The following is a 19,302-nucleotide window of genomic DNA, read 5'->3' as shown; positions in this document are numbered from 1 at the left end:
AGCTGTGAAGTAGTAAAATATTTGCACTCGGGGGGGGCGGCCATTGCAGCCTGGCACTCGATAAAGATTGTGCCAACACTGACAGTGCTAACACTGACAGGTTTGCAGCTCAATATGTGTAAAAGGACACAAATATGGTGCGAGCAACTCCTGGCGGCGCTTATGTGGTGATCACCAGACTCCCACTCACGGAGACGCCCCAGCCCCACTTCCCGAGTGCTCTTCTTACTGGCACAGGGGGTTTGCTGGGGGCCCGAACCCTGTGGACACAGCTATCCTGGACCGGCTCACCTGTGGCGGACCACCACGCGGCTTCCCTCGGGGCATAGTATGTTGGGCACCGAGTTGCGTCCGATGCGTGGGCTCCCGTTTGTGAAGTGGACGGGGCTGGCTCGCACATAGGCTGGGAACTCCTGCTCCAGAAGAAGGACAACCACAGAAATGGATTGGAGAAGGGGACATAGGAAAAGATGATAGTGGAGCTCTTTGTTCAAGGTTGTGGTTGCAGCTACTGGGAAATGTACCTGAATCCCCAAGCTGGACTTCATGAGATGGAACTGATCCACCAGTTTCTTATGCAGTGGTCTCATGTCCTGAGGGACGAATTTGTCATGGACGGCCAGGCCAAACTCCAGAATGTGTGCCTGAGTGGCCGAGAAAGAGAGAGAGAGCAAAACCACAGTGCAGGTGCCTCAAACTTTATAGGCAATTAGAGCAATCAACTGGCAATGCAAATATAATGAAACAAGCACTTGGTTGTTTCATTATGTTGTTGACACTCATTGCTGGTTCGTTGAACACATATTGCTTGGATTATAGAATTATGTTTTAGGGTCTGGAGTTGTAAAGGCAAACCTGAATAGCACCAGTGACACCAGAAAGAATGCTCACAGAAAGCCTTTTTGAGTCGTAAAGTTATCTAAAACCCAAATTATCTCCCACTCCCTCTCTCTCCATCTTTATTTTTCACACATGCATAAGTTAAAAAGGAGCAAATGCTACAGAAACAAGAAACATAAAAAATTACATAGCGGTGAATTGTGCATAAACCTTGTGTTAAAAGATGTACCAGCACTGACCTGTTCAAACATTAGTTCTCTGAGGCGTCCGATTTTATCTCCATCCTCTGGGTGATTCATCGCATAGTCTTTCACAAAGAATGCCTGAAGAAAACACACACACAATTACCATCATCATCATCTACTCTGCAGGTACATCACATGCAAGCCATTGCAAGATGGCTAGAGAAAATAACGCCATGCTTTGCCTTGTAATTGCACCCTGTGATAGAACTCAGTGGAGAAGCAAACGCTTTCAAGCCGCACCAAAGGCAAAGGGAGGGAGCGGATGTGGAACTTGGAAGAGGAGCTGTCGGGAACGTGGCCAAGGAGGGCCGTCGTCTCGCATCTTCTCACAGAGAGAGAAGGAGTGGAGACTGAGCCTGTGCGCACCCCTCCACGGTCTCTCCCGAGCGTGGCCTGCCTGTATCTCTAAGGAGCCAGCCAGAGAAGGGCCAGAGGAGACAGAGCCCCACCCTCCCGCTTCAAAGAGCCATGACGGAACAACTGGAGTCCCACGCTGGGCGCCTGATGTCCTGCCCCTGACTGAATTTCAACGCTACGGCTTCCTTTAGTACATCTAAAGAACACGTGCATAAATCAGTACTTATCAGGCTGGTTTCCCAAGCAATAAACATGCCTAGTGGTATACCATGACAGAATCAGCATTACTATATTAATTAAGTCAAAAATGTTCGGCATATTCTGTGCCGGGAAAATTGTGAATTATGAATCAATGCATTTCAAATGCATCTATAAAAATGTCTGCAATTATCTGCCATAGGTTTGCTTTGTTTTGGTTAGACAGATGCTTTGTCCGGGGTACTGCACTGGAAAATCAGAAATAATTCAATATCTTGATTTAGCATCTTTGAGCAATACAAAATAATTTGACACTAAAATTATCCATTTGTGAAAATGTCTGTTAGGAGAGGCTAAAAATCATTAGTGAGAGTCAATTAAAACTGAGAGGCTCACAAATGAGGGTAGAAAAATAGATTTTCCTTAAGGGCTGAACCTAAATAGCCATAATAAATCTAAATATTAATGCCCAAAGTTGGACTATTCAGTAACGAGTCCACTGTTGCTGTGTTATTTATTACAATCTGAAATCTATTCAGGGCCACCGATACCAGACTCATCCCCGATACCCCGAAACATCCCTGCGTTAGCCAGGGCAAGCTGTGGAAGGGTAACACACACACGTGCACACAAATGGCTGCAGTCTCTTACATGCCCCGAACCCCGACAATCCCCATACACACACACACACATCCCAACACACACACCCCCAGTTCAGTCAACTCCCTTGATGACACTTCCCGAGGCAATCATACTGAACGCTGCAGGTGCATTAAAGTGAGGTTGCTATGCAACAGACTGTCGTGTGCACTCGAGAGAGCTGTCGGCCTAACATGGCCCTGGCTTACGCAGTCTTCTAGACAATTCTAGATTCCCACAGTGTCTTTCATTTCTCAGAATAAAAAAAGGTTGCTTTTAAGGTGATGGCCTCTTCTTCCATTTCCCTGCTCCACACTGTGAGTGCAGCGAGTCAAAAAGCATTCCAGGAGACTCACCACAGAACAGTGTCATTCTTCAATTAAAAACAGATTCTGGGATCTCACCATTTTAAGCCCTACAGGCTGGGTCTTATGGAGTGGAGGTTCTAGGTCACATCGTTGTGCAACAGAATAAAATCACAAATGATAAAACACTAATCACGCATCTCATGTGCTGTACTAGTCAGACTCCAGGCGTTCTGCTGCTTTTGGTTTTCCTTTTAAAGTTCAGGATCATCTGTCACTGCAACAGTTTACATGTTTACAACTGAACGCCCACTTTTCCGATCATCTGATCAGTCCGCGCTGCAACCAGGAAACAAACAAACATTTAAAAAACGTGAATGAAGCGCTCCAGGTGTGCGGCGCACCTAAAAAGCGAGGCGTGCCGTGCACGAAAGCAGTGAGCTCTCCCTTTGAAAATAATTAGAAAAGGCTGCCTGACTGGAAAAAAAAAAAAGCGTACAGCATGAATTCTGCTTAAACTGGTAGACTACAGAGCCTCGTGTTTGGGCGGGTTATATATAGAACACTCTAGCGCTTTTTGGCTTGCCTGCCTCACTCATGCTACCCCAGGACCATCTGCAGACAGGCACTAATTAGGATCTTTTCTAATACACACAAGCTTTAGTAACTAGTGAGCCCAGGCCTCCCACTACACACTAACATGAAACCTAACTCTGTAATTACAGCTCCCTGAAACATATAATCTCCGTTACATGAACCAACAGGTCTGTCATCTCCGACGAGGGAGCAGGGTGGCGGGTCGTAACAGCGACGGCAGGCTGTACCTCCTGGTAGCGGGCAAGGCCTCCATTGACGGCGGCGTCTACAACCCCGTTCAGGCACATGGTGAGCGGGTTGATGTTGGACATCTGCCGGGTCTGGCACTGGGCGATGAGAGTGCGCAGCTGCAGGTTCTTGTTCTCCAGCACCTCGATGGCATTCTCCAGTGGGCTCACCTCCACCTGCGGCGCATAACGCACACAGCGGTCACTCGCGTGCGTGCAGCCCGTTGCCTGGCTGACTGCGCGGCTGCCAGGAATTTGCTGGAGCAGCGGTCAGAGGGTTTGCTCACCAGTTCACGCTTCTCCACTTCGAACCAGCGGGAGATGCCCGGAAGGCTCTGTACCAGGGTCAGTGTGGTCCTCTCCACCCACAGACTCTGCAAGGCAAAATAAACCTCCATTCAGAGGAGCACAACTTCCTCCCGCCCCTGGGCTCAGGGTGTCGCCCCTATGCATTCATTACTGTGCCCTGCCTAACAGCTGCTATTAAATGCCTCCGTTTATTGAAGGCCATTTGTACTGGACTTTGGAGTGTACTGCACAGTACCCTGAACTTCCACTCAAGCTGGGCACAAGCTGTGTAGAAGGTAAACTGATACCCATGGAAGCCGCTCATTGGCCCCAACACTAAACCCGGTGTAACCTCAGTTTGGAGCACAGGGCTGAAGGTTCGAATACCCCTGCCCCTCCCCTCTCCCTTTTCTTTTTTGCATGAAGACATTTTATAGCCAATAAATACAGCCCCCCCCCCCCCCCCCCAACCGCCCCCAAGCCCTTATAATGGCACACTTGAAAAAGTGCAATTCCATTCAATATCTCTACCTCAGACACACTCGTCTCAGAACCAAACTTCATGGATTATTCAGTCTTTCTTCCTCACGTAATACAAACGCTGTTCCCAGGAGACGTGTTTGTTGTGGCCAGTGCATATATGGTAGGGAACAGTGGGAACTCACAGGAAAACTTCAGTTAGTGAAAATGAGATTAAAACAACAACAAAAAAAAAACGTCTCGCTCCAATATAATCGTATCACCTAAATATCATCTTATCTTAAGTTAACGTCATAATTTGACTGATATTACTCTGTGGTAAGTGAGACAGGACGAAACATACCTCGGTGTCTGGGAAAATGCAATATCTGATGGGCTAAGGTGTTTATTTCTAACCCTATACCCACCAGAGGCCACAGGAAATCTAACCCCTGTGGTAGATATGATCCACTTTTTGGATGTGATTTTCTGGGCTGGATATTGAGTGAGAGAGGAGAGAAATGATATTTGGAATGAGCTGGTCTCCAGGCCCCTAAAACTTTAATTAGCTTCACCGAGTGGAAAGTGAATAATGCAACACATGAGACCACACCTGAGCTCTGAACACCTCCTCCATCCCCCCCTCCCACACACACCCAGAGCATGAATACCCAAATCACATATAGACAGGCAGAGACAGAAATATCAAAGATGAAAAATGAGTGAAATGGTGGCGGCGAGGGAGTATGGCAGACAGACCACAGGCAGACAACGCAGCTAAAGGCTTCCAGACGTAGAGTTGAGCTCACCTTAAACTCATTCTCCTTGTCCTTGGTGCCCTTGTGGAAGGGACGGTCATAGCGGAACCTCCAGATGTGGTTGACCTTGTAATAGCTCTTGATGTTGTCCGGAACACCATCCCTCTGGAGGACGTCCTGGCTGTCTGGTACGGGTGTCACGGCATAGATCTGGAGGTCTGGGGCATGACCAGTTAAGGACTGCCCTAATGACATGGAAATACCAACATTCTGCTCCGAGACTTAGTCAATATTTTCGCATTTGCATATTGCAATATGCTATGCTTTGTACACATGAATAAATGTGAACGTTACAAGCTCAAATTAAACAGGTTTAGTAGAGAATTATGTCTTTACATCTCAGATTTACTTCCACAAGAATTTAATTAATTAATTAATTAATTAAAATGGGCATGTCTACTCACACAGACCATGGGCTTTATTCACTCATTATCGAGCAATTATCCAGCAATTACCTAGCGACACTGATATGGCACAGCTATTCTCATGTACCTCCAGAGCATTTAATGCAGACCATTTATACAGTCCAAATGCAGCTTCTGCCCAATCTTTACAGCTGCAAAAATGTTCCACTTCAATTCCAGAAATAGCTCATTAGCACCCAAAGGTCTGGAGGATGTGCACATACATCTAATGTCTAACACACACACGCACACCAGTAGCAATCCTAGGAATGTATAAATGGGCTGCAGTAAGACCATAGAGGGAGGACAATAATAACGAGACAAATCAGAATAACTTTACTGGGAGACATAAGGTGTCAAGTTTATGGCATCATTTGTGTAAAGTGAATTCTCGAATGTGGTATGAGTTCAAGTCGACTTTCGAGTCGTTAGCACAAAATTTTAGTTTCGTCTCATTATCGGTAGGAAACATATGGTGGTGGCAAGCGACTGAGTACAAGGACCCCAGCCACTGAGAGAGGCAGGGCATGATGAGTACTCCCAGGAGGCAATACGCCTCCTGCAGCCTCTAAACTAGTTCGATTTCATTTTTAATGTTGTTTAAAAGTGTGGTTGATTTGCGTGTGTGTGTTTAATGAGTTTGGTCTGTCTCCTTTAATTTATTAGCATTTGTTATTCCCTCCAATACCAATTAGTTTCAATTTTAGCTTGTGTTGTGACCGCGAATAACGCGAAGCCATGATGGTCTTGAGCGTTTCCTTTATATCCACGACAGTATTATTAAAAAATAATAAATAAATAAATCCATACATTCATTATAGATTTAGTCTGTGGTTTGTATAGTAACTGCTACTAAATTCTATTAAGTTTTAAAAGAATATGCTCTATAACTAAAACCTCAACTAGATGAGACAAATCAGAACAACATTACTGGAAGACATGTTTACGTAAAGTTGCTTCATGAGACTACGGATTGAGTCCTGGATGTGGTACGAGTACAAGCTGACAACTTCAGCTAAATAATAGCATACATGCTAGCCTATGGGTTCAAGCAGTTATCTTTATACACCACATTGACTGCCTCTCATCTGACTATTACTATTGACTCTTTAAGCTCCCCCCCACCCCCCAGTGAAAGCCTCACTATTTATTAATGTCAGACCTGTGATGGATGAGAATAGCATTGCAATATTGCACATGACCATGTCGAAACTGGAAGGCAAGATGTCATGAAAATAAAAGTTTTATTCAAATATTTATTTGTGTTCCACACTCTGAGTCTTGAGCTGAGTCAGGAGTCTAAGTCACTGACTCGAGTCCCTATGTCTGCCAGGAGAAATACAAAAGACCCACTCTATTTTGCTTAGCTACAGTCATATCGGGATTCCTGGAAATGCATGTGAAAGAGACCGTGCTAGCTACCAGTCAGTGTACGAACACATGGAGAGAATTTATACGCAAGGTGGATTTGTAATAAAACTTATTTTTCTTCGCTCTGCTGACGTCTGCACTTAATATACATACACTGAACAACTTTTCTCCAGCTGAGTGGGTGCGACCAGTTTAATCAGACAGTTACATGAGACAAAGGTTTGGTGCAGTAATGAGAGTCAGATTTCAGGGATGAGCAATGCCAAACCTTCCCCCCCGAAACACCAGCACACACACACACACACTTCACAGTGAAACTCAACAGGCCATTTCCCCCCTGTGTGGTGATAAACCACCCTGTCCTCTGCTCACACCGGGCATATGTACACACACACTGCAGACTGGAGATCACAGCGCAGATCTGCAGGCACTCTCCCCAGTGAGGATAAAGCGCTACACTAATGCAGTTTGACCACCCCTGTCCACTCTAATCGCACTCGGGAGAAGGTCCACCCTGATTTCACCTCCTGTGCATATAACCCCCACGTCACCACGAGCCCACACCCCTGGCCCCAAGGCAGGACTGGATCGACTGTCCACGACATGAAGGCGTTTCCAGAAGGCTGCTCTGGGCCCAGGTCTACACATAAAGCAACTCGCACTCATCAGAGGTGCCATCCAGACTAGCGCAGTGAGCGAACTCGGAAAGCAGCAGACGCCACGGCTGTGATTAAGCGTATGGCACCCAGACACCGCTGAGATCATGCAAACTGCCGAGCATCTGGCCAGGGCAGTCAGATGCTCCACTAATAAGTAATAGAGGGAGCTCATCTGGGTTATTGATTATCGCTCTTCTCCCATGTGTGCACGTGTTTGTGTGTGTGTGTGTGTGTGGGTGTGATCATGCGCGTATGTGTGCCTGATATTGTGTGTGTGTGAAGCAGAGAGGATACACTGGGCTTCAGCCTGGTAGATGCTCTGGTCAGGCTGGTTGGCATGCTGCATGGCAATGGCATGTGGGAATTCATTGAGCATGCGCTGCTGAAAAGCCTCCAAGCGCTCATAGTCATGACCACGACACACAAACTCCTTATTCTGCAAAGTGGGCACACACACACACACACACACACACACACACACACACACTCAAAGCATACATTGCGGGTAACAGTGCCATCAAGTGGATCGTGAAGAAACAGTATAGGACATTTAGTGAAACATATAGTAAAACAATAGATTAGGCATACTCTGTCTGAGGTTTGTTTTAGATTTTGCATGCTAGGTGTTAGTGGCTCACTGCTTACCCTTAAAAAAAAGGGGAACTTCTTTCCATAAAACCCCACTCTGAAGAACTCAGGCTCCAGTCTTTGCTGGTCCATGATTTTATCATACAGGGAGGCCTCCATCATCTAAACAATACAGACATTTCAGTGAAAAAAAAAAGAAAAGATTTTACAATCAGTATTAATTACAAGAAGTGACACTAAAATGTTAACATCATTGTGAGATAGAACACAGATCTCTGCAGTCGGAGTAAAAGGATTTGTATATTAAACATAACTTCATGAGGAAACACACACCCTCATTTTGCTCAAGTTCCGGTAATCATAGTAAGCTTCGTACTGATCAGCCAGCTCTCTGCACAGCAAGATGCCGTTCTCCCAACACTGCGGGCGACAAAACCCAAATTGATGTCACAACACGCACTCGCAGTTAACTTACTTTCCACTAGGGGGCAGTATGTGATCAACAACAAAATTTGTATGGCATGAAATCTTCCTTAATGGAAGTAAAGCGCTTCGCAATGACGCTAATTAAATGGAAGGTTTTCTCCCCTGCTGTTTCCTAATCCCTCATCAATGGCACTCACAGATGGCGATGCAAGGAATAAGCGAGCAGGCTAGACAGTGCACGGGGAAAAATCCGATGTCATTTTCATTCAAGACGTCGCTGATGAGTGTTGGCTGATTACGAAAACGTTCTGTTTTGATGGGGATCTAATGGAAAGACGAACTCCAGCTGATATGTTGATCAGTAGGAGATGGCGTGTACATGATGAGATGCACATGTTTCTATGCAACAGGGAAATTAGAAATCATCTTGGGATTAATGAAAGTTTAAAAAAAAAAAACAAAGAAAGAAAGAAAAGGAGAGACGGAATAACAGAAAAAGCAAAGTTCTTTGATTTGATCCGTCAGGTAGACGATGTCTGGCACCTTGCCACGGTCAAAGTTCTGGATGATGGTGAGGTGCACGTGTTCTTTCCTCTGCCACTCGTTCTGCATGGGGTAATTCAGGAACTCCCGCAGTGGCCGCTCTGACCACTCCAGCAGCTCGTCATACAGCATCAGTGTGTAAGCAGCCTCTACGCGCGCACACACACACACACACACACACACACACACACACACACACACACCTTGAGGACAACACATTGAACAGGTAGCCCTTGCTCTTTATTTGCTCTAGTACTCGGACGACTCCACCCGTCCTGCCCCTACTACAGTCCTCCGCCCTCTTGCTACATTACCTGTGTAGTTCTGGGCTTTTGAGTGCAGGTCATACAGCTTATGGATGTAACGGATGTACATCTCTTCCTTATTAAGTTCCATTTTATAGAAGTTCTGCACAGAGAGAGCGAGAGAGAGAGAGTGAGTGAGAAGACAGGGTGGGGAGAGGGAGAGAGGCCAAGCGCCAGCGTCAAGTGTTTTTCTGCTCTGGAAATTAATGAGGCCCGAGTCGTCCACCCACATACCCGGGTGCTTGTGGGTACTTATTGTGCTGGTTGCTATGGATTCCAGCATACAGCGACTTAAGCAAATGAAGTGAAGCAGCACAAGGAGGCTGGGAAAATGTCTCACACTGAGGGGAATAAAAAAAACAAAACACTTTCTTCTCCTTACAACTCAGAGAGGCTGAGGAATGAGGAATGAGGAACTGCAACTGTTGATGTGCTGAAGTCAATCAGCTTAGCGCCGTTCAATTAGCCTTGCGTCATCGAGGCCCTAGTGGGCCAGAGTCCCACTAAAGCACATGTGCAGTCATGGCTGTGTCCTGGATAGGCTTTCCTCACTGCAGTACTTGTGTAGACCAGGTAAAGCCCGTTCTGTTGCTCCAGCAAAGTGCTGTAGGACTGCGGGGGTGGGGAGGGACTGTATTAATGCTGACATCGAGGATGCCAAAACGAGCTCACCAGCAGACTGACAGTACAGCCAATCTTCTTCCCATCGACTTCCCCGAGCTTCATACAATCCCTAGAGAGGACACACCATAGACAACGTTACATTTCTTCACCGGGGACATTTTGCTTGTGTGCAGACGTGTGTGTGTGTGAGAGAGAGACAGTGTCTCACCTGTAGTCCAGCAGTCTTTCCATCAGACGCGTTACCGTGGCAATGAGCGAGATTCCACTTTCTCTCCATGTTTCTCTCTCTATCTTCTTTAGAAGACTGATACAGATGTGTACACACACAGAACACAGGTCATTTATAAACTCTGTTTTTTGCATCAAACACTCATTCCTTTCAAGATCCCTTCCTCAAATCCCCACACACACTCCTACCCACGAGCACGGTGAGTGGTGGTGCTTACCTAGGGTACGGACCGAACAGAGGAATTCTAGTCCAGGAAAGCAGAGATGAAACAAATTCATATTAATATATTAAATGTCTACAGCACTCACTCACACAATTTAGCACATGGTTAGTAATGTTAGTGCAGAAAAAGAGAAAGAATGTGCAAAGAAACACAGACACGAGGCTTATATAGAAATTCTGATACATTCATTTCAAAGCTCTTCATTGTGGGTGAAGAGAGAGCAGTATTGATCAGACTGACAAAGTGGAGAGCACTACTTTGAATGGCAGATGCACATCAGACTGACAGTGGCATTCTGGGAGTTCTTCCTGTCCACCACTTAACCAGCTACGCAGGACACACACACATACACACACACAGCTGAACATGTGCAGGGCAAACGACTCTCAGCAATGAGGTCTCCACGGGTGAAACCACAGGTGCGACACACCTCTGCCCAGCGTTCTACCTGAGCCCATAGCCACACACACACACAAATGCGGCTGATCGTTTGCCTGCGCGCGACATGAATGTCTGCAGCGCCAAGCTCATCGCACTACTAAAGGCCACGATGACCAACAAGTCGAGTGCAAGAAGGTGTTACAGCAAAGTGCTGGTATGAACAGGAATGACGGTGAGCGTGCTGCAATGCGCTGATGTCCCCATAAAACACTTACAGGTTGCCACACAGATAGTCGGTGGATGTTTTCACTCACATGCTGTTGAAGAGTTCCCGGTACGTCTCATCACCTTTTCCCTCCGACATCAGACTGTCCAACTTGTCTATGAGTCTCGCTTCCACCTGAGACAAAACAGTCGCTGCAGCTTAAAAATGGGACTGCCACATGCCTAATTAGAGGCAGTGGCGTCTGCAGTGGCAGTGCCTCGACAGCAGGGGGCACTGCCGTACCTGCTTGAAGTTGCCGCTGCGGCGTTGCTCCCAATCCATCATGTCGTGAAAGATGGGAATCATGACATTCCTCAGATCCGGCTGAGGAACCAGCGTGACCTCCAGAAAAGGGCCGATCATGGCAGGGATGAAGTTAAATTTGTGTTCTCCTTTAGGAGTGAGAGGGAGAGGGCAAGCCTTTTATTTAGGCTTCAAAACCAGACAGGTTACAAGGTTCACAAAATTAGCTGATGAAAAATGTATCACTAGCTTGCCAGTGCCACATTTATATCCTTCACAACCTGACTTCAAGAATTAAAGGCTAAATTTGTCCACTAAAGTTTACCAAAACACACTGAACATGTTGAGCTTTAGAGTTACAGAACAGAATGTGGCTAAACATAGAGCTTAGGACTTGGAGAACCCCTCTCAGGAGCTCAAAGAGGAGAAACAGCCTGCAACAACCAGAGAAAGCACAAAACACAGTATCCAGGTCATTACACTAGATGCAGAGTGTGTAAACAGCAGCTCACACTCTGAAACAAAACCACTCCTTGGTGCTGCACAGAGGAGGAACCTCCATCTGAGGTCTCCAGAGTGTTTGGGAAGATGGCCTTTGTACAGAAGCCTCCAGAAAGGCAGCACGACTTCTGTAACAGGGAGGTGAGCTCTCTATCTGAAGTCACACATTTCCTTTAGTACATAGTACAGGACAGATGCCTCATGAGTGATGCGTAACTGCTACAGCTCTCTAAAGAACAGTGGAGGCTCTTCCCTGTCTTCAGATTCAGAGACAACAGGAGGAACAAAGCTCCAGAAAAGAGACATTAATCCGTTCACCAGTGAGAGTGAGGGGACGGGGGGGGGGTCAATGTCATGTTACACCATATAGAGATATATCACTATATAGAGAATAAAAACCTGTAGATGATCCACAAAAAAAAGACATTCTGGTGTTCATCACTTACCCAAATTCTGCCACATACTGAAGATTTCACAGCCCATCATTACCCTCATATCACCATACCTACACACGCGTGCGCGCACACACACACACACACACACAAGGAAATAAAATGTATGTGTGGGAATTCACTGTTCAGTGATTTCCAGATTGTAATGTTTTTAGAAATTACAGGTAACTCTGAGGTAAGTGATTATTTGTGTACTGGATTAATACACTCGAAAAAACTCCTGGAATTCACCGGACCATCTGTGCACTAAAAACACATTGTGAAAGCCCATTGAGAATTGTAATATGAAAAACTCACTTTTCTAGAATTTTCTTGCGTTTGGAAGGAGAGAAGGTTTCAAGTTGCAGGCAGGGCTGGTTGATGAAGATGACAGACAGATAGAAGTAGGAGTCCCACACCTACATAAAGTACACACACACACACACACACACACACACACACACACACACACACACACACACACACACACACACACACACACACACACACACACACACACACAGACACACACACAGTAATTGAGGACATTGTTTGTGCAGTGATGGTGTTTCCAGAGTGAGGGGGTGGGACGTGTACTGTCCCAGCACTGTGCAGACTTAGAGGAAGGTGATGCGTTCCACCCAGGATGCTACTGAGAGCAGTGTAGGAGAATGCCACCTGTTCACACTCTCATACACACAGTCGCTTTGGTCCACAGCTCCCATGCACACATGCTGTGTGTGGGAGCTATTTAACGCACACCAACACACACACACACACACACACACAAACAGGCCCACACATACCTTATAATCAAACTTGTCGTTGAGAAAGTTCTTCCTCAGTGCGTCTGACAGGTAGAGCACAGTGGTGATGATGACACTGGAAAGCAAGCGCAGCCATCAAATCAGCTTCGTTAGCATACTGAGGTCTGTGTCAGCCACAGGCTCCTGATGAAAACAGCCCTGACATCACCACCCCGCATGCCCTCAAGGTGCTCACTTATTGGTGACGAGACGCATTACTGTCCAGTCCTTAGGGAACATCTCTGGCCGGATGAGGATCCGGAACACGGTGAAAATCTGAAGCAGAAAATCCTGACAGCAAACAAAAAAAAAGAAAGAAATGTAGCTAAGATGATTAGGAGCTGTGTAGATCTGTAGAGCATTGTAACAGGCTGGTTTAATGTGTTATACAATACGACGGGTGTGTGGATACAAGTGAGCAGGAGAAAGTTTGAGTGTGTTGGGGTGTGTGGCCACTGGGTGTGCCACTGTAGGAGTGTGTGTGTGTGTGTGTGTGTGTGTGGCCACTCTGCGGAGCTCGCCCAATCTCACCCTCAGTTCGTCTTTGCTGGTGAATTTCTGGAGGAGCTGCTGGTAGTGTTTGTCTCTCATCTGCTTCAGCAGAGTCAGTAGACAGGCCACAAATTCCCCCTGAAACACACACACACACACACACACAATCATTAAGGTGTTTGCCCGGGCTTGGTGCAGACCACAAATGCATACCCTGCTCAACACTGTCGCCATAGCAATCACAGCTAGCTGGCAACTGTTGCTGAACATGTGTTTGTGTTCCTGAATTAAACACGCTATACTGCATGGGAGGGAGGGAAGAGAGTTGAGTTTGAAAAGCCTTTTATTTAGGCTTCAAAACCAGACAGGTTAACAATTTGCACACAATTATAGTAAGTCCACAGAAAGAGTGCAAATACTCATACAAAAAAGACATATATACAGTGCTGTGAGACTGTTTGTTCTTATATTTTTGCAATTTAAAAAATGTTAAACATTAAAATGTTTCAGTTCATCCAACTAATTTTAAGATAAGACAACATAAGTAAAAAAAAATGCAGCTTATAAATGATCATTCCATTTAATGAAGATATAGATTTATTCAAAACCTATATCAAGTGAAAAAGTAATAGCTCCTTTAAACCTAATAATTGGTTGTACCACCCTTGGCAGTAGAAGTTTGCAATAAAGTGCGATCTTTTACACTGCTGTGATAGAATTGTGGCCCAATCGTCTTTGCAGAATTGTTGTAATTTGGCTACATTGGAGGGTTTGAGCATGAACTGCCTGTGCAAAATCTTGCCACAGCATCTCAATGGGAATCAAGTCAGGACTTGGACTCGGGCAAAAACCTCAATTTTGTTTTTTTGGAGCCATTCAGAGGTGGACTTGTTTGTGTGCTGTGGATTGTTGCCCTGCCACGTAACCCAGCTGTGCTTGTGCTTTAAGTCACGGGTGGACGTTCTTCTACAGGATTTACTGAGAGCAGAATTCATGGTTCCATCAATCAAGACAAGGCTTCTAAAATGTTGTAACTATGACTCATCAGTCCACAGAATATTATCCCAAATTGGTGGTCATCTACATGTTTTTTGGCATATGTGAGACGAGCCTTTTTTTGGTCAGCCGTGGTTTGCTCCTTGCAACTCTGCCACAGATTCCATTTTTGCCCTGTGTGTTTAAATGTTTTCTACATTTGTGGATAAAGGCTCTCTCTGGGAGTCTTAGCAATGGCTTTCCAGACTAGTAGATTTCAGTGACTGTTTCAGAAACCTTCCAATCTATTCCACGTTGCCAGAGAGGTTCTACTGACATAATGTGTAGATTCAGCAGCTCTGGCAGTAATCAAACCTTGATTTGAGTGTAACTGGACCCAAGTGTCAACTGAATTTGGTTAAGTGGTTGACTTAGTAGTTAAGGTGCAATTACTTTTCCACATAGAGCCTAGTAGGACTGAACAGCATTTCTCCTTCAATTTTTTAAATCATTTTCCTTAAATCGTTCCTTAAATCAGCATTTTGTGTTTACGTCATCTTTTTCTAATATTAAAAGTAGTTTGATTATCTAAAACATTCTAGTGTGACACATATGCAAAAACAGCAGACATTGGAAAGGGGGCAAATACTTTTTCCCAGCACTGTAGCTTTGGCAAATGGCCAGAATTTAACACGAGGCACGTCAGATTCGAGAAGAGCAAGTGGAGGCTTTCTCCTCCCACAGTTCTTACACAGTGGTGGTTAAACACAGCTCAGAGGGTAAACAGCATGCAGGCTTTGAGTGTGGAGTGGGAGGAATCCTCCGGCTCTCTGCACTCTGTCTCACCGTCACGTCCTGATACTGTGGCCGTATGGTCCCTCCAGTGGACTGGGGACGGTTGGAGATCTCCAGTATGGTGCTGAGTAACACGGCCAGCATGCTCTCCACTATCAGGTCGACCTCCTCGGACACAGCTGGCTCCTGTAAATACACACACACACACACACACACAGAGGAGGGAGGGTAAGTGATTAGGTTAGCATGCTGTGCTGAGGGGTTTCTGACAGGGTGAAAATGAGAGACTGAGAGACAGGCGACTGGACGAGCTGATGCCTCACATTATAAGTGGCCCTGCTGTGTGTGTGTAACAGCTATTTAACACAGACACACACACACAGACACACACACACAGACACACACACACACTCTCTCTCTCACTCACACTTGACTGTTACTCTCATGTCATGCCACAATATGGGGTTGTTATTCATTTAAATAGATATTAAATGGCAGCAGGAATATTACATGATTGGCTGGAATAGAATCAGTAAATCCTTGTTATGAAATTTTGCTTGGGGAATTCTTTCAGAACATCCAATCGACCACACGTTATTTCACAAAGGCACATCAAGCTGTCAAAGGAATACTCAACAGGAAAATGTTTGTGGGTTCCAAAATTAAAACTTTTTGTACAAAATCTGATTATTAACATCTTTTGTGAACTGTATATTGGTAAAACACTCCCTTATGACCCAGCTGTCAGGCTGCCTGGGGATTAGAGAGACTGCACTCATTCTCACCATCTTTAACCGTGTTCTGTACCAGCCTTGTTTGATCAGAGCGATCATGAAGGTGCTCGGTACACCAGAGCAGCAGCAGGGAGCACAGCTTGCTACTTTAGTACAGTGGACGTCAGCTAAAACTCACTCCATAGTCATCTAGACTGGGTCTACTATTCAGAACCCTGCATCTTTCAAAAACAAACTAAAACAAAAAACCTCTCGCTCTCTCCTGGTGTTTATTTGGTGGACTGAGAGTTTCTTAGAGGTTGCATCACTCTTTCTCAGACTTATTCCAGTATGTGTGTGTGTGTGTGTGTGTGTGTGTGTGTGTGTGTGTGTGTGTGTGTGTGTGTGTCAGGGCTGAGGGGGTTGGGGGAGTACTGTCAGAGGGCACCGTGTGCGGTGCTGTCTCACCGTGTCATCTCTCCTGATGAGGGACAGCATGATGGTGAGGATATTTGCACACATCACCACATCTCTCTGCTCCTGCATATGAGTCTGTACCAAACGCAGGACCACGGGCAGCAGGATGCACCTCGACTCTGAAACACACACACACACACACTAAGCATAGCATCCACTGGCATTATATATGCTGCTATACTACACAAAATCTCTACCTGTATCACAGTTAAGTCCTCGTATCTGAAGTGGTTATTCACTGTGTGCTTGTGTGTACCAGTGTTCGTGTATAGCTGACTCTCCACAGTCTTGGCGATGCAGTGCAGCTTGACGGCCTCCAGGGGGCAGTCTGCTCGAGAGGCTGACGGCAGCCCGCCCAGCGTCTCACTCACAAATGTGGCCACCTCTCTCACTGTGAACAGCTTCAGCAGTTCCCCATAAACAGCAGGAAACATCTGCAGAAACACCGCCTGCAGACACACACATCGGCCTGGAATACTGTCTGTATATACATACATAATACCTGCATATACATATATAAAAAACAACTGTGACCATAATCTTTCCAAATTTTCATGCCTCCTGTCATCATGGGAATATCTGGTCTGCACAAACTGCTAAATAGGATCTCCTTCACCCAAAACACACCACACTCCAAAAAACACAAAAAAATCTGATTATAAAAGGAAAAAAGATCCTGTTGACTTTCATGTACTATCCCCCATTGGTAGAGTACTAAACCCAGATTAGCCAAAACCTCGGACCCTCCAGCTTGTTGGGCATCCGCGGGGTTCCGTAATCTCCAGTTTCCACTGCTTTGGGTCTAACCCATTTAGCCGCACATCTGCTGAAAAGAACAGATACCAGCAGTTGAACTGTCTGTCACTGCTGCACCGAGAGCAGAGAGGGAGGAGCTTTGGTTAGCTCAGCCAAGGCCTCGAGGCCGAAGGCCAGTTCAGTGCCCTGCCCAAGCGACAGCGAGGGACGCAGGGGTGGGCTGGAGGCTTGAGGATTAGCGCGGATTAGCGCTGCGCTGACACCTCCTCCCCTCACTGGTGTCTTTCCACTCTCCATGAAGGTTAAACTCTCTGGACAGGCTGGGCCATTCCAGGACGAGAGTGGAAAAGTGGCGGGTACGGAGGTGCAGAGGCTGGGGGGAGGGGTGTTGGAGGATGGCTGGCGGAACGGCGCTGGAACGTCGTCATCCGCCCGTGGCCTCCACACTGGCGGTTAAGAGCAGAGCCATGGCAGAGTCCCAACAGTGAATGTACAGAACAGGGGGAGAATAAGCTTACTGCAGGGTAGAGATATGGGTAGAACAGAGGAATACAGAGAGAGAGAGAGAGAGAGAGAGAGAGATAGGGTTGTGCCTGGCATTTTTCTGACCCTCGTTCTCTTCATTTTCTTTCTTTTTCTCTCAGTTTCTTCCCATTTTATTCCATTCCCTCATTCCTTCTCAGATCTGCCGGTTTTCATCTCATCTTCTCTTGTTCCCCTCCTCCACTTTGAGTTCATTCATGTTGCTTATTCAGACCATCTCGTCACATCCACGCTGTGTCTTACCCTTTGGTAAAAACAAGCATTTGTGTGTGGGTTTGTTTTACACCAGGCCTGAGAGAGGGCGTACACTGTACCACACACACATCGGTTTCTGAGAAAAAGAGGTGTCATGGCAGCTATCCGGGGAGCCAGGCTGAGCGTAGTTGGGATTGCAAGCGAGTGGCTCTGGGTGGTTTGTCTTAGTTGAACGGGAGATGGCCATCAAACATGTCAAAAAACACGAGTTATTCCCCCTCCGCAGAATTAAGAGCCTTTTCCTCACAAATAAACACTAAATATGCTGGATGTGCCTCCAAAGGACACTGTAGGTCTCAGACAATAAATTTAGGGCAGACAAACTTAATTAGCCGCACTGCTGACAATGCTAAAGGCAGCAGACTGAGTGTGTGCGTGTGTGTGAGAGAGACAGAGATCCTAAATAACTCCTCAGTGAGTACCAATGTCACTGATTACAGGGGGCATCTCAAATCTCTTATGATAACACAAGCTAAAAATCACATAACAGAAGCTCCGAACTTCTGCTAATTCAGAAACCGAACCAAAAAAAAAAAAAAAAGCACTTCAAGTATGCATTTCACCTGTGAGGTGCGCTATACTCCACCAGGGTCCGTTACCTTTGTGTGCGAGATGGGGCCCGGACCCTTGCTCTCCTGCGATAGGAAGAATCGGATGGACATGAAGAGCTCGTGCATGCAGCAGCGGAACTCCTCCTCGTTCTGGCCGCCGGTGGCCAGCGCAAACAACCGCCGGGACTGGATGATGTACTTGAAGATGTACTCCGTCGCCTGTGGGAAGCCAGCATCATTCAGCCAGTTACCGGACATAAAGTGTAGGGCAAAAGCAGTGCACAATAAACAAACAAACAAAAACAATCGCTCAACTCATTCGGTATCCTAATTACGTTATGCAGTACATCAGAGTCCCCAGGGCACAGAGAAAAATGAAATAGTTTTTCTAGTTTTGACAGATGGAAGAGAGCAATTTGTGCTGGTGTGCTAGAGGGGGGAGAAATGTTCATCCAGGGCACGCAAAGCTCAAGAGAGATGGGATAAAGCACTGGGCTGCCACCCACCTTGAGGACCTGCTGGATGTGCTCCTGGTGTTCCGCTTCAATGATGCGGTCCATGTACCACTTCAGCACCTTTATCAGATCTCTGCACAGAAGACCGCGGCATGCGATAGCGGTTTAAATGCCAACAAACATTCTTACGTACACAGTACCAAGTCATCGTTTCTCTCTTGTACAGCTGATGCAGGCAGAAGGTAAGTGGGGGAAAGATCTGTGAGACACCTGTTTGGTTGGGTCTGCCGTCCTGCAGAAATCAGTCATTTAAGAGAA

General features: G+C 46.2%; 1 protein-coding gene across 6 annotated transcripts in view; it reads right to left on the bottom strand.

The window, feature by feature from the left end:
* The window catches only part of dock4b (dedicator of cytokinesis 4b), a 72,749-nt gene that overhangs the window by 9,188 nt on the left and 44,259 nt on the right, over nt 1-19,302 (bottom strand). For 5 of the 6 annotated variants that reach the window (XM_035528052.2, XM_035528054.2, XM_081722681.1 and 2 more), the window contains exons 21-46: nt 19,036-19,117; nt 18,578-18,748; nt 16,681-16,873; nt 16,416-16,543; nt 15,286-15,420; nt 13,504-13,602; nt 13,169-13,263; nt 12,973-13,048; nt 12,485-12,585; nt 12,182-12,240; nt 11,235-11,383; nt 11,041-11,126; nt 10,340-10,366; nt 10,102-10,197; nt 9,942-10,002; nt 9,279-9,372; nt 8,965-9,113; nt 8,329-8,415; nt 8,053-8,157; nt 7,702-7,843; nt 4,965-5,131; nt 3,696-3,782; nt 3,409-3,585; nt 1,080-1,163; nt 525-644; nt 292-413 (exon numbers count right to left, since the gene is read on the bottom strand). In XM_035528052.2, coding sequence (XP_035383945.2) covers nt 292-413; nt 525-644; nt 1,080-1,163; nt 3,409-3,585; nt 3,696-3,782; nt 4,965-5,131; nt 7,702-7,843; nt 8,053-8,157; nt 8,329-8,415; nt 8,965-9,113; nt 9,279-9,372; nt 9,942-10,002; nt 10,102-10,197; nt 10,340-10,366; nt 11,041-11,126; nt 11,235-11,383; nt 12,182-12,240; nt 12,485-12,585; nt 12,973-13,048; nt 13,169-13,263; nt 13,504-13,602; nt 15,286-15,420; nt 16,416-16,543; nt 16,681-16,873; nt 18,578-18,748; nt 19,036-19,117 — 2,892 coding nt within the window. The remainder of the gene's footprint in view (nt 1-291; nt 414-524; nt 645-1,079; nt 1,164-3,408; nt 3,586-3,695; nt 3,783-4,964; nt 5,132-7,701; nt 7,844-8,052; nt 8,158-8,328; nt 8,416-8,964; nt 9,114-9,278; nt 9,373-9,941; nt 10,003-10,101; nt 10,198-10,339; nt 10,367-11,040; nt 11,127-11,234; nt 11,384-12,181; nt 12,241-12,484; nt 12,586-12,972; nt 13,049-13,168; nt 13,264-13,503; nt 13,603-15,285; nt 15,421-16,415; nt 16,544-16,680; nt 16,874-18,577; nt 18,749-19,035; nt 19,118-19,302) is intronic. The other variant, XM_035528053.2, reaches the window with a different exon arrangement.

Source organism: Electrophorus electricus, chromosome 11 (assembly GCF_041902795.1).
Source record: "Electrophorus electricus isolate QZ-2024a chromosome 11, ASM4190279v1, whole genome shotgun sequence".
Classification (NCBI taxonomy): domain Eukaryota; kingdom Metazoa; phylum Chordata; class Actinopteri; order Gymnotiformes; family Gymnotidae; genus Electrophorus; species Electrophorus electricus.
Note: the sequence above shows the minus strand (reverse complement) of the source record. Positions and strands in the feature narration are given on the sequence as shown.